Below are 15535 nucleotides of genomic sequence, written 5' to 3'. Positions count from 1 at the left end.
GCCAGGATGTGAAGAAAAGGGAGCCCTAGCCCACTGCTGGTGGGAATGTTAATTCACACAGCCACTATGGAAAGCTGTATGGAGGTTCCTTTAAAAACTAAAAATAGAGCTACCATATGATCCAGCAATCCCACTCCTGGGCATATATCCAGAAAAGAAACTCTAATTCAAAAATATACATGCGCCCCAATGTTCATAGCAGCCCTGTTTACAACAGCCAAGATGTGGAAACAACCCAAAGTTCCCATCAACAGACGACTGGTTAAAGAAGATGTGATATATATATACACACACACACACACACACACACACACACACACACACACAATGGAATATTACTCAGCCATAAAAAGGATGAAATTCTGCCATTTGCAACCATGTGGATGGACCTAGAGGGTATCATGCTTATTGAAATAAGCTTGACAGAGAAAGACAAATATTGTATGTTATCACTCATATGTGGGTTCTAAAAAATAAAACGAATGAATATAACAAAACAGAAACAGACTCACAGATATAGAGAACAAACTAGTGGCTGCCAGTGGGGAGAAGGAAGGAGGAGGGGCAAAATACGGTAGGGGATTAAGAGTTACAAACTACTATGTATAAGATAAATAAGCTACAAGAATATATTGTACAGCACAGGGAATATAGCCAATATTTTATAATAACTTTAAATGGAGTATAATATATAAATATATTGAATCACTATGTTTTCCACTTGAAATTAGTATGATATTGTAAATCAACTGTACTTCAATTTTAAAAAAATAACTAAAAAGAAACAGAGTCATAGATACAGAAAGCAAACAGGTTGTTGCTAGAGTGTAAGGGGGTGGGGGAAGGAAATAGTTGAGGGAGATGGAGAGGTACATACTCCCAAGCGTGAAGTAAGTGAGTCTTCGGTATGAAATGGACAGTATGGGGAAGGTAGTCAATAATTATGAAACTATCTTTGTATCTTGTTTGATGGTAACTAGACTGACGATCATTTTGAAATGCATAGAAATATCAAATCACTGTGTTGGGTACCAGGAAGTAACACAGGGTTTTAGGTCAGTTATACTTTTAAAACAAACAATCTTATAGAAAAAGAGTTCAGTCTTGTAGTTACAGAGGCAGGGGTGGTGGGAAGAGGAACTGGATGAAGGCAGTCTAAAGGTACCAACTTACAGTTATAAGATCAATAAGTACTAGGGATGTGTACAACACGATGAATGTAATGAACACTGCTGCGCGTCGTACAGGAAAGCTGTTAAAGAGAGTAAACCCTAAGAGTGCTCATCACATGGGAAACAATTTTTTTCCTATTTGTTTAATGTTGTGTCTATATGAGATGACGGATGTTCACTAAACTTATCGTGGTCATCATTTCCTGATGTATGCAAGTCAAATCATTTATGCGCTACACCTTAAACTTACACGGTGCTGTACGTCAAGTATCTCCGAATAAAATTAGAAGGAAAAAAAAAACAACGCGGTTACCAGGTAAGAGTAGCAATTCCTTCTTTGAGCAACTTGGAAAACACCAAAAAACTAACAGGTAAGTCATTCTCTCTCTGAGTGTTATGTATCTTCATATAAAAAGGACATCCTAGAAAAAAAAAAAAAAAGGACATCCTCCAGACATAAAAAAGACTCCATTCTTTTTCTGTTTGCCCCAAGCAATGGCGAAGAACCCAGTACTCCATCCCCAGAGGCGTGGTGAAGGCTACAGGAGACCTTGGCTGTGGCGCACGCAGCGCTGGAGCCGAGCACAACAGGAATTCTAGTCACGTGGGTTTTTAGAGACCTTTAGGCTAGGGAACTAAGAAAATGCGAATCCAGGTAATGAAAGCAGTCCACCGCTTCGTTACTGTGCCCTGCGGCGGATAAACTGACGTCACCCGGGCAGGTCAGCGAGGCAGCCGGCCTGTGGGCCTGGCGCAGAGCGATCGCTGGGCTCTCGCAGCTCTTGGGCCTGGTAGGTGCAGCAAGTGCAGCACTGGCGGTTAGAAGGCTCTCCCAGCCCCCAGCGGCCCTGGCTGCTCCCGGGTGGCTCTGACAGTCGCTGCCCTAACCCTGCGGCGGCGGCGGAGCACCCACGGTGCACGTGGTGCAGGGGTGAACATTTACACGATCGACCGCCAAAAAACCGCCACTCGTGTCCATACCTAGAACCCACTGCTGCTCTTCACCGGTCTTGTCTTTTAGCCTTCAAAATCACACACACACACACACACACACACGAACGATCCAAGAAACTACCAGAGGTTACTACCAGCGTTTCACAGGGCTTTTGAGGAAGGCAGGGCTTCATTTGAGGAATGTAACTAGTACTTTTAAAAGGTGAAAATGGACAGACTTGAAGATGACAGATCAGTAAGATTAATCTCTGCATGAGAAAAAAGAAAACTAGAAAAGAAATCACCATAAAATTAATTAGTGCATAATCCCTTAAAAGAGAACGCAGTACAGTTTATGCAGACGCATTCCCATCAAACAGTTATCTGTGGCCGTGACCGGGATGCCAGGTTGGAGCAAAAGAACAGCACCTCCGAACGCGCGCGGGCCCTCAGCTCTCCCACATGGCACACTGAGTAAAGTGTGAAAACATCATCTTGCATTCTCTTTCTGGTAATGGCAGGCTGTTACTCAGGTAACCCCTCTGCTAACAATAAAAAAGCCTGAATGAAATATTTTTTCAAATCACCTTTAAACTGTAATAAAAATAAACAATAATAAAAAGGAATAACATTGGGGGGAAAAGTTCAAAAAAAACCTAAAAATCTCCTTAAAGCAAAGTCTGACAAGGCAGTAAGAAACTGCCAGAACAAATTCTGGGGTAACGCCTGGCCCCAGAGACGCATATGGAATATTGGATCACCAAAGCTTCTTTGCCCTGATGGCATCTGCCGGATTAAACAAAACAGAAGTCACACACACAGCTCCAAAGGCCTCATGGGACTTGGCATAGAAGTCAAGGCTGACTTTCCAGGATGTGGGGTCTTACTGAGACCCCTGACAGCTACACTGGGAGTGTGAGGTGAGCCAGCATCAAACATGCCGCTATGGATTGAATGTTGGTATGCCCCCAAAATTCATGTTGAATCCTAACCCCCAGTGTGATGGTATTAGGAAGTGTGGCCTTGGGCAGTGATTAGGTCATGAGGGTGGAGCCCACATGGTGGGATTAGTGCCCTTATAAAAGAGACCCCCAGAGAGCTCCCTTAGCCCTTCCACCATGTTGAAGACACAGCAAGAGGACGGCCATCCACGAACCGGGAGGTGGGCTCTCACCAGACACTTGGACCTGCCCTTGCCATGATCTCGGACTTCCCATGTCCAGAACTGTGAGAAATAACTGTTGTTTAGCGCACTGGTCTTTGGTATATTGCTGTAGCAGCCTGGGTGGACAAGACATGTTTCTGCCTTCTTCCAACTCTAGGGGATGGAGGGGAGGCCACCTTGGTGCTGGTCAGAGGAAGAGAAGAAAAGGACAGGAACACATCTCAGGGGTTGTGGCTCAGGAACGGCCTTGCTCAGGTGTGCCTCTGGGCGCCCACACTTCGAGCAGTGGTCTTGGTGTCCCCAGCACCTGGCAGACACAAAGCCCCTTGACCCGGCTGATGAGTACTCCAGCGTTTACCATGTGAACAGATACATTCATAACCTTTTCTCTGTTTGTCATATTTCACAATTTTAAAAAGTTTTTAAAGATTGGTCTTGACCCAGAAAATTTTGGCAACTTTAGGGCAACGAGCAGAAAAGTTAAACCCAGAGAAGCACCAGTTAGTCGTTCGGCGGAGCAGATCATCCAATGACGGAAAAGTCCCCAGCCACAGCCAGCCCCTCCTCCAGAGGCACGTTTGCTACAAGACTCACAGCTAAGGAGGCATGTGCACACCAAGGATTGGTAGGGAGCAGCCCACCCAAAGGTCACTTGAGAATTAGGGGCACATCCTCTGAAGATGCAGTAGGGAGTGAACATTTGGCTGGAGGGCTGCTCTGAAGGCATAAGGGACACCAACTCTAGGCCCACTCTTTTCTGTTAGGCAGAGGGAAAGGAAAGGGGTCTGAAGTGCCTAAGAAGGGCCTTCCTGACAGTGAGCAATGTCACAAATGGGAATGGACCAGCCAGTGGAGGTTACGGCCTCTTCTGGCGTCTTAATGAAAGTGCGGATTTTCTCATTGCTCAGAACGGCAGCTCTGTCTCTCTCGGGCACTCGCACGAACACCACTATCAGTTGGACACACTCTCAGGCTCCCTTCTGGTTCTAAAGCTCTGGAGTCATGATAAAAATAAGCAGAAAGCATGGGTGGGAAAGCCCGTGGGTGGGAAAGATCCCAGGTCTTGGTGCTGTCGGGGAGAGACGCCGAGGAGGGGATCACGGAGAGGGTCCCCGCTCCCCAGAGGCTGTCCCCCAGAGCCCCACTCACACTTGGAACCTGTCTGGCCCCTTCGCTGGGTCTCCACAAGCTGTAACAAGTAAAACTAACCTGCATCCCTAGGAAAGCTCCTCAGAAACTCTTTGTGGAGTCTCACACCTGCCCCCAAGGGGCAGCCTCACCTGACGAGTCCTCTGATTGGTCACCTTCACCATGACCTCTTTTTGTAGGTCATAGCCCCTGGAATCTGATGACGCTAAGTTCTTCACTTTCAGCTCCATGTTAAGTCCCTGATAAGAAAAATACTTCTCACTAAATAATCCTACTTTCATCAGCCTATACCATCTTTGAAATTTATTTTTCATTCTCTCCATACTCAGGCTTTCTAAAAGAAGATGGTCTACCTCTTGCTCCTTGGAATTCCCATCAAGAGAAAAGCCAGAGCACCAGAATTTCTCAACAGTTTTCTGGAACTAACACGTGTAGGCCTCACCAAGTGACTGAATCTCATGCAAGTTTCCCGATGATTGGGACCCTGTGTCACCAGAGAGCGAATGCCAGCCCAGGCCTCCTCTGTGGCAGAGAAGCCACCAGGGTGCCTGCACCCAGAGAGGGCCTCTGCAGGACAGTCTGGGGTGGGGTGGCCATGGCAAGCTAGTGTTGGTCTGGGGTCCTGGTGGTCCCAGAGCCGTGGGGGCCAGAGGTGGAAGGAACGGACTCGAGGCTGGGACTGGGGAGGCCCGGGTGTTGGCTGAGGCCCCGTCACTAGCTCACTGTGGGGTCTTAGGCAAAGCACCCGCCCTCTCCAGGCCCACGTGTCAGGCATGTCTACACCACGAAGCCAGCCAATGGGAGTGAGGGGTACATTGAACCTGTTCTCTGAGGTCCTTTCTGGAGCTGGGATTTTACCATTTTCTAGCCTTACCTTCTTCAGCTCTTCACTCATTTGATTTGCTTCTGCAACCAGTGGCATCAGTTTGATGTAGTCCTGGAACACAGCCAGGACACTGGGGTCTGCCTTGCCATCCCCACTGTTCACAGCACCTAGGAAAGATTGGAGAGGAAGGGAAAGTCACTCACTGGTTCTAGGATACTTTTCAGCCATGAATAAATTTACACACTCCTTGGTTCCTTCATTCAGTCGTTCATTCAACTGTTCACCAAATATTTACATTTTAAAATTACAAGCATGTAAAAGAATAGATACATGTATATGCATAACTGAATCACTTTGCTGTATACCTGAAACTATCGCAACATTGTTAATCAATTACACTCCAATATAAAATAAAAAGTTAAAAAAAATTACAAGCGGGCTTCCCTGGTGGCACAGTGGTTGAGAGTCCGCCTGCCGATGCAGGGGACACAGGTTCGCGCCCCAGTCCGGGAAGATCCCACATGCCGCGGAGCGGCTGGGCCCGTGAGCCATGGCCGCTGAGCCTGCACGTCCGGAGCCTGTGCTCCGCAACAGGAGAGGCCACAACAGTGAGAGGCCCGTGTACCGCAAAAAAAAAAAAATTACAAGCATGTAATAAAACAAACAAAGAAACAAAAACCAAGAAAGAAAACTAAGTGAGGAGGAGAGGACACTGCCTGGCTTTACTTAAGCAATTGCTCCACTTAACCCAAGAATCTCAGCAGCATTGTGACAGGAGGCCTTCTGCCTCAAGTTTCCCGTCTTGGTCTCAGGGTCCTTGACCCAAGGTGGCTCCACACTCTCCAGGGAGGAGGCTGCGGCAGGAAGAATACAGTTGGCTAAAGGAAGGTCTGGGGATTTCTCGAGAACCGCAGCTGGCACAGAAGCAACCTGTTCTTACTTCTGCTTGGGGTGGCTTGGAGGAGGGGATCACGGAGATGAAGGGTGAGCCAATCCCCCTGCCAGACCTCGGTTGGTGCTGCCTTGTGCCAGGAACTCTCAACTATTTAGGGATTCCCTGCCCTGAGGTCTGACTCCCCAGAACTGCCCACCAGCCGCCTTGCTGAGGACCTACAGTCTTTGCTGGCGCTGAGCACCTTCAGCCCAGCGTCTGGGGCTTGCTCGACCTCATTGTGCTGCCAGCCCTGGGCTGGAAAGGCAGGTGTGCCGTCCATTTATTTTGCTAAAATTCTGAAGAAAAGTCTTTGGTATACGAAAAAGGGGGGAACTATTTTGCACACATGTAGGCACACCCCATGAGGCACACCCCACGGCTCTCCAAGCATGGGTTCATAAGGCAAGTTCAGGCAGGGCGCGCGGGCTGGAGAGAAGGTACCGGCACACGTGAGACGCTCCTCGTTTGGGAAGCCCAGCACAGCCAGAGACCTCAGTGGAGCCCAAGCTCAGGTGGCTTCCAGGTGCCCTGGTACCATGGTCTCCCCTGAGGGGAGTGAGCCGGGGCCTGGAGATGGGAGGGGAGGTAAGGTGGTCAAGAGCCTCCATCTGAGGCGAGGGAAGAGACGGACAAAGGAAGATGCCAGAGCTCCTGAATGCTCCTACAGACGAGGAATCCCAGGTTGTTGGGCAGTGGAGGCTGGTCTGAGAGGATAAGGGGAGACTTTGACTCAGAAACCTAAGGCTGTAATTTATTCTAGGCTAGGGTCTGGTTTTCGTTCATCACCGTCTCTCCAGGCTCCCAGTCAGCATCTTTAGCTGTTGGGCCATAGCTTCTATAGGCCCAAAAGGCCCCTGGGTGGGGCTGGGAGGTGAGTGGGGAGGACAGGCCCTAGCCTGCCCTGCCCTGGGGGGAACCCGATGTCCAGGCATGGGCCTCCTGGGGCAGGGTGTTCTCAGACAGAACAGAGCAGGACGTGCCCACATTTGGGCCCTAGGTCATGCACATGTGCATGACTAAGCTTCTGCGTGGGAGCTGATCTGGTTAATCTCATTCATCATTCATTCAACAAACACTTGCTGAAGGCCCATTGCTAGGCCATTATCAGACTCTGGGGATTCAGAAGTGAACCCGCTCTCGTCAGCTCTGTAAGGACAGGGCATTTCTTTGCTCACTGCTGGATCCCCAGGGCTTAGAACCACATCTGGCACATAGTAGGAGCTCAGTAAATACTTGTTGAGTGAAGGAATATATAAGTGAATGGGTACACAAGAGAAAAAAAATCCCAGCTAGAGCTTATATTCTCAGGTGGACAAATGAATAATAATCAAACTAATAAATAAAATAATTTTAAAATGTGATGAATGCTAGGAAAGAAATAGAGTTAAATAAGAAAGAATAAACAAACGAAGCCAAGAAAGGGGAAGATCTATCTGAGGAGGTAATTTTTGAGCTGAGAGATGAAAGATGAAAATGAGCCAAAGATGGAAAGAAAAACAAGCAATAAGGGCAAAGGCCCTGAGGCAGAAAGGGCTTGATGTGTTGGAGGAGCAGAAAGGAGACCAGTGAGGTTCAAACTGGGGTGAGGAGAGAGTGGTGTGAGATGGGGTTGGAGAGAGAGTGTGAGGTAGATCATAAAGGGCCTTAAGAACGTGGTAGGGAGTTTGGGTTTTATTCTAAGAACACTGAGAAGTTGGTGAATACTTTGCAGCCCGAGTGTATCATGATCTGGTAAGTTCAGAGACGACTACACTGTTCAGGTAAGAGAAGATGATGGCTTGCACTGAAATGGTGGCACAGGAGGATGGAGAAAAGGTAGACTGGATGAAGAAGTGAGGGAAAGGAGGAGGCCTAGATTTTTGCCTTGAGCAGTTGTTTGCCAAGATGATAAGTCCTGGGAATGAGAACAGGCTTGGAGTGAGTGGGGAGTCAAGGCTCTGTTTTGGACACTTTCATGTTGAGATGCCTGTGAGTCATGCAAGCAGAGATATCAAGAAGGCAGCTGGATGGGGGTATCAAGAGATATCAAGGGACAGCAAGAAGACAGAGGAGCTGAGGGTTGTCAGCACAGATGGCACTTAGAGCCACTGAGAATGATGAGAGCAGAGTGGGGAAAGCATCCATCTAGAGAAGAGTCCCAAGGTCCAAGCTCTGGGGCTCTCCGAATTTCAAGATGGGTAAGATGAGGAGAAGCCAGGAAAGGGAATGTGGAAGAAGTGGCCTAGAAGAAAACCAGGAGAACATACAGTTCCAAGAGTCAAATATTTCAAAAAGGAGAGAGGGCTCAACCGCCTAAGATGTTGCTGAGACCTCGGTAAGATGTGTGCAGACAAGCGCCTGCTAGATCTGGAACGCAGAGGGATCAGGGTCAGGCACGAGTGGGACAGAAGCCAGACTGGAGACGAGAAAATGGAAACAACTTCCTAGTTTTCTATAAAAGGGAACAAAAAGAAATATGGCAGTAGCTCGAGGGAGATGTGGGTCTAAGTGTTTGTTTTTATGGTGGAAGATAGTGGAGCATGTTTGCATGTGATAGAATGACCCATGGAGAGCATTTAGTGATGCAGGAGGGTGAGAGGAGGGGGCTCTTCAGAGACAAATGCTTGAGAAGGTGAGAGGGATGGAATCCAGAGGACAGATGGAGAAAATGGGCAAACGTACTATGTTCGCCCACCAAGAGAAAGATAAAAATAAACCCTGTGGTATTGAACTGGAATTGGAGGTATTACTAACTTATGGTTTTACAGAATAGGTGAAGCTATAAGATGTGTGTGGGAACCACGTATCTATACAGCAGTTTGCACACATAGTCCCAGATCTTGATTTATCAATGTCCTTCTCCACCAAAAGGAATCAGGATCCTTGGAGAAATGACTGACACCATAGCTGGGACTGAGAGCCCACGAGACAAACCTGGAACGTTTTTTGATGCCAGAAAGTAGGCTAGTGTTTAAAGAATGAGGAGGAATGTCAGGAAGACACAGAATCCAGCTTGAAGGGGCTCCCACTGGCCAAATCCAGGACAGTTTGCACCTCAAAATAAATTATGAAAGCAACAGCTTATAACTTATGGAGTAAAACAGGACTCTATGAGTTCACAGGGACATAAACAAATGAATAAACAAATAAATAGGAGGGAACACATTTCTTATAGTAACATTGTTTCAAATAAAGGTAGAAGAAATGGTGGAGCTAGAAATTCACCATTTGACAAAAATCATACTAATCATCCAATGATCAAAGGGTGATAAAATTAGTGGATGAAAGTGTGATGAGTATAGGATACCTACATATCAAAGTCTCTCCCCATAAAATATTTATTCATTAAAAAGATAGGATTAGTCATTGTACCGTGGAGAAACCTGGCAGACACCCCCCTAACCAAGTGATCACAAAAAATGGACAACCTGACACCATGTGCCTTCTGATGTGAGGCACGGAGGCTACAACATCACTTTGCTGGCATTCCTGCCAAAAATGTATCACCCCAGTCCCATCAGGAGGAAACATCACAAAAACCCAAACAAAGGAACATTATACAAAATGATTGGCCTTTAGGAAGTATACAATGTGGTATTTAAGGATAAAGGAGCACCATGTCTGCAACTTACTCTGAAATGGTTCAGGAAAAAAATTATATATATATGTGTACATATATATATATACACACACATATACATATATAATAAAGCAAATGTGGTAAAGTATTTAAACAGGAATCTGAGCAGAGTGTGTTTGAGAGTTCAGTGCACTACTCTTGAAACTTTTCCGTACCTTTCAAGAAATGTCAGAGTTAAAAATAACCCACAAAATGCTTGCCCACCTTGGCAAGGGGCTGCAGAGAACTGGGGCTAAAGGCGTCTGAGCTCAAAGACAGGCTGGCTGACTCTTGGCCAAGATGCTTTGGGAAGTGTGCCCATGAGAGAGCCACGTGGTGACCACAGAAGAAAAGGTTTCAGGGGCAAAAGGGAGAGCTGTCAAGACGTCATACAAAGCATGGAGATGGGGCCAAAGGATGACTTCCCTTTCCTAGCAGAGCCCGTGTAAGGAGCTTCCGGTCCCCCAGGGGCTGCAAAGGGGGCAGGGGGTACCCTCAATACTGACTACTGATTAGGGCCAGACTCTGAGCCGTTAGATATTAATTTACAGAAGACTAAATTTAGAAGACTGGCACACTGAAATGAATTTTTGTCCAGGAGAAGATTATCTCCCTGAAGGCATGAATTAGCTGTGCCGGACCCAGCAATCGCATTTCAGCATCCTCCTATCCCAGTGTTGTATCCACTCTCTACTCCTCGAAACAAATCTTTGACGTGTGCTCACTCTGTATGAAAATCATACCTTTACTTTTCTAAACATTGTATTTTGACACAATAGAAGATTATTTTCTTAAGGAAAGCAGGAGAGCACACAGTGGAAGCAGCTGCTTTCACATCCACCCGTGGAAAATGCCAGCAGTCAGGCCCAGGCTGCTCACCGAGCGTGTCCACACTCACTCCCTCCGAAGCCGCTCTCTCCAGCTGGAAAAAGTCGTAATCAAATCTGCTCAAGTCCTCACTGCCTCGCTCTGAAGGAAACCCGATGTAGAGGTAGGCGCTGTTGGATCCCAAAATAATTCGGTCCTAGGGAGGAGAGAGTGGGCTCGGAGGGAAGAGGCCAGAGGAGGTGAGCCAGCTCCTCTGTGTAAATCCTGAGACCCCGTTTATCCCCCAAACAGGAAAGAGACCCGTAAACGAGGAGGGAAGAGGGGGCCTCTTGCTTTTTCGTGCTTTCACTGACTCCTTCCTTTATTCCACACTCTCCACCAGGCGCTGAGAGTCGGTGGGGACTGGGCAGACCCATCCCTCCCCTCTGGGACTTGATGAACTAACGATGTAATCACAGTGATGTAATCACAGCCCAGCCCATGCGGGATGCTGGGAGGAAAAGGGCGGGCCTTCTGCAGAGTGTATGGGGCCTAATTTACACTGGGGATTAGAGGAGACCTCTTGGAAGGTGCACTACTTAAGGTGACACATCAAGTGTGTTAAGTTTCAGCGAGGCTGAGAAGGCCACTGCCCACCGGAGCCTGGCACGTTTTGAGCATCCAAGGGGTCGTGTGACCGAGGGAAGCCCAGGCAGAGCAGTGAGGCCAGAGAGGCAGGAGATGGGCCGGCTCCCTGGGGTGTCCTAAAAGGGAGGTCATCGAAGGATTTCCGAGAAAGGGGTGGCCTGCTCCAGTGTGCTTGTCTCAAAGGCTCTCTGTGGCTAAAGGTGGAAAAGGGACTGGAGCCCCTGTGCTGCTGGGACTCGGGCCAGGGTGGTGGCAGGAGACGGGGAGAGCCTGATGTTGGCAAGGGGCTGGCAGTCCCTCTCCACGGCAGGTTTTAAAAATCTAAAATGTCATAAGGGGGTTCGAGCTGGAAGGATTTTGGCGATCAGCTAGTTCACCCCTCTCTGCTTTATGGGCGAGGTCCAAGGAGGTGAAGTGACTTCCCCAGGACACACGGGGAGTTAATCTCAGGTCTCCTGAGCCCACAGCTGTGACCTTGTCATCACTGTGACACGTAGCAGAGGGACACGAGGGCGTCAGCTCCCAGCCCTGCCCACCTCCCTCCAGCTCTCTCGGACAAACTTAGGAAACCCTGTGGCTCCGCAGGAGAGCTTACCAAATGCTGCAGCTTCGTCTTGGTCGTGATGGGCACCCCGTTAACGATGACCTTGCCCTTGCCGTGTGGAGTCACCGTCACTTTACCATCCGAATTTGTGAAGGAAGCGTGTTTATCTGAAATTCTAAAAGGATAAGACTGTGTCTAAGAGACCAAATAAATTACGATTTTAGTGAAGAGTTGAGATCGTCCTTTCTCATTTGCACAATCAGGTAAGCCCTACAGCTGCCAAGGAAGCCCTGTGGGGCTCCTGGGTGCTGGCTCCGGGGGTGGAGATGGAGAGGTGGGTGCAGGGACTCTGCCCTCCAGCGGGGAGACAACAAAGCAATCATTTCTCAGTGGAACCCCGCCCCTCCCCCACCCTAGTACTAGAGCCCTCAGGGGATGCACAGGCCGGTAAGATGAGGGGAAATGGAAAGAAAGGTGTTTCAGAAGAGACACTTGGAAGGTGACTTAATAATGTGGCCACATATTGCTGAGAAGTTTAGGTCTGGTTCTTGGTCTTTATCTATACAAATCCAGACTTGAGATGTTACAGGATTTGGGGTCAGTATCAGAGGTGTCAGATTGGCTGCCCAACAGACGTCATCTCTGTGCCCTGAATGACCGGCTTCCTGGCTGTTCTAGAATGTTCCTGGACTCCTTGGCTGTCATGGAATGTTCGGGAAGTCGAGACACACAACAGCCACCCGGAGCCCTTGTCTGCCTGGGGCTCAGGGGTCCTGTGGGAATGTTTGACCCTCAGCTCATCTGGAGTTCAGCCCTTCCAGACCTGTGTGTTAGACTAGGGTCGCTGCAGGAAGTGGTCTGGAAAGGGAGATGAGGGGGTCCCCAGGAACAATCAGAGCAAAGGGCCTGGAGGCCAGTGGTCAGGGTGAGTTAGTGCCCACAGGTCCCCCGCCTCCCCTCTCCACCCCCCTCCCAGCCGCCAACACACACACAAACACACACACACATGCTCCCCAGGCGGGCTCAGGAGGGCTGAGGTATGTCGGGGGGACTGGTCAGTAAGGTCCCTCTTTGTAGGGGCTGATTGAGTCTATTGACTGGAAATCTGTGGGCAGTCAGGACACAGTGGTCCTGGAAGAGGGACAGAAACCCTGGAGCAGCAGCCTCCCCAGGAGAGAGGCCACGGAGGTAGGGCCCCACTGTGAGTTTACGAACCCACCTTGAGGTTCCACAGGGGCTCCTACAAGGATCCTGAGGGGTCCTCAGGGAGGGGATCAGCTCAAAGTCTGGGCTTTGCCTTTGCCGGTTGGTGAGGGCTCTAAGCACATGATCCAAGGATGCTTTGCTCTTGGTGGTGGGACCACAAAGGCATAGGCCACCCATAGGGGGCCTGTCCTCCTAACTCTCTTCACTTCCTGCCCCATCTACTCATGTCCATTTGTGGAGAATTATTCCCTTCCTCCCAAGCTCAGAGCCAAGGAAACAAAGTGAGCGCAGCACAAGGGATTTCGGTGACAGAAGAAAACCCTCTGAAGGTGATCTTCCATAAGCATTAGAGTCGGTCCCGAGGAAGGTCTGGTCATATCTTGTCCTTGGTTGTCCGGCAGGGTCTGTGGCCTGGCCTGAGGACGACTGGATGAATTCTGAGAGTCTCCTCTGGGTGCAGTGGTCGCAATTCTCTAATGCTGGACAGAGGTGCTGGGTCACGTCAACTTACCCCAAACCTTGAAGAGTGATGGCGTTTGAAGCTGCCTGACCAGCATCACACGAACCTGAAAAGAATTACGGTAAGCTGTTTTCAAATGTTTTCAGGATTTGACATTAGTAAATTAACATGTTTGATGTTTGGGAAGTACCATATCCTCTCCAATTAGATCATGTGAAGGGATTTTTTCACTGCGATGTTCAGTCGTGATGGTACATGGACATCACCTTGCCTTGGGGATAACTGTTCTACTTTCTACCTTTTTTGTGATGTTCCTAACTTTCTGTTTGTTTAGGAAAATATTTTTTATTTAAGAATGTGTCATTTATGTTAACATTTAATGGATTTATTATTGTTATTTTAAATGAATTTTTATTAATTTTTATTGGAGTGTAGTTGATTTACAATGTTGTGTTAGTTTCAGGTGTACAGCAAAGCGAATCAGTTATACATATAAGTATACCCACTCTTTTTTAGATTCTTTTCCCATATAGGTCATTACAGAGTATTGCATAGAGTTCCCTGTGCTATACAGCAGGTTCTTATTAGTTATCTATGTTATATATAGTAGTGAGTATATGTCAACCCCAATGTCTCAATTTCCTCACTTTTTTAAAGTTCTACCTTCTTCAAGGGAGTTCTGGAGGAAGAAACTGTTGCATCTGGGCCTTAGGAGACCCACTGAAGCCTGGCCACAGGGAAGGCCCTGGTCTGTGAAGCTCTGTTTCTGTCCAGTGACTGAGCCCAAGGACAGTGCTGGGAGCAACACACCAACCTCCTGGGGCTGCCCCCTCATTCGGCCCCCACTGCCGTCCTGCATGAGCCTCTCCTGTCCTGAGTGTGCACAGGGCTAGGGTGGGAAAGCCAAATGGGACTAAATATTGGCGCCGTTTTCCAGTGGATGAATGGATCAACAAAATGTGGTACACACATACAATAGAATATTGTTCAGCCTTAAAAAGGGAGGAAATCCTGACACAGGCTTCAACATGGATGAGCCTGGAAGACATTATGCTAAGGGAAGTAAGCCAGACACAAAAGGACAAATACTGTAAGATTGCACTTATACAAAGTGCCTGGAATAGTCAAATTCATAGAGACAGGAAGTAGAATGGTGGTTGCCAGGGGCTGGGGGAGGGGCTAATGAGGAATTATTGCATAAAGGGGACAGAGTTTCAGTTTGGGAAGACAGAATCAATCTGGAGGTGAGTGCAGGTGAGGGCTGCACAACAACGCAAAGGCCCTTAATGCCAATGAACTGTACGCTCAAAGACGGTTAACATGGGGAATTTTCTGTTGTGTATTTTTTTTTTTTTTTTTGCGGTACGCGGGCCTCTCACTGTTGTGGCCTCTCCCGTTGCGGAGCACAGGCTCCGGACGCACAGGCTCAGCGGCCATGGCTCACGGGCCCAGCCGCTCCGCGGCATGTGGGATCCTCCCGGACCGGGGCACGAACCCGCGTCCCCTGCATCGGCAGGCGGACTCTCAACCACTGCGCCACCAGGGAAGCCCTGTTATGTGTATTTCACCACAAAAAAAATCAAAAAGAAAAAAGGGGCAGGAAGCATGAGCAGGACCAGGGCAGGTCTAGAGGAGTGAGTACCAGCTTCAATGAAGTGCTTGAGAACCCCCGTGAGCTGCGGGTCTTCATTGACGTTGAGGAGGTGCGGGAAGGTCTTCATCATCTGCTGCTCCTGGAGGAGGAGCAGAGAGAGGGCTTCCTCGCCAGACAGGGCAGCACAGCACAGACAGCAATGTTCCTTCCTATCCACTGCTCCTCGGAGCTGTTTGTCTGTGCATCCCGTCAACTCACCCCATAAAGCAAACCCAGAGGAGGAAAGTGTGACCAGGGGCTTCGCTGACAGAGCGGGTGCGATCCTGGCAGGTCAGCGGTCGGGGGCCTGCATTCATCCCGTCAGGACTGTTGCAAAGCACAGCCGGTTTCCTACTCTGTTCACCATTCCCAGCTGCTCTCGCATGGTTCCCTGCACTTTGGTTTCTACCCCTGCCATTTCTTCAGGCCCCCGGCATCCCCAGCTGTCAGGGGGCCCCAT

The 15535-nt window shown here is 48.6% G+C and overlaps 1 protein-coding gene across 1 annotated transcript in view; it reads right to left on the bottom strand.

Moving 5' to 3' along the window:
* The window catches only part of LOC101323955 (kinesin-like protein KIF28), a 27158-nt gene extending 11623 nt beyond the window's left edge, over positions 1 to 15535 (bottom strand). The window contains 7 exon segments of the mRNA XM_073796807.1: positions 4551 to 4658; positions 5294 to 5412; positions 10657 to 10801; positions 11828 to 11951; positions 13494 to 13548; positions 15085 to 15175; positions 15431 to 15535. Coding sequence (XP_073652908.1) covers positions 4551 to 4658; positions 5294 to 5412; positions 10657 to 10801; positions 11828 to 11951; positions 13494 to 13548; positions 15085 to 15175; positions 15431 to 15535 — 747 coding nt within the window.

This window comes from Tursiops truncatus, chromosome 1 (assembly GCF_011762595.2).
Source record: "Tursiops truncatus isolate mTurTru1 chromosome 1, mTurTru1.mat.Y, whole genome shotgun sequence".
Taxonomy (NCBI): domain Eukaryota; kingdom Metazoa; phylum Chordata; class Mammalia; order Artiodactyla; family Delphinidae; genus Tursiops; species Tursiops truncatus.
This window is presented reverse-complemented; position numbering and strand designations above follow the sequence as displayed.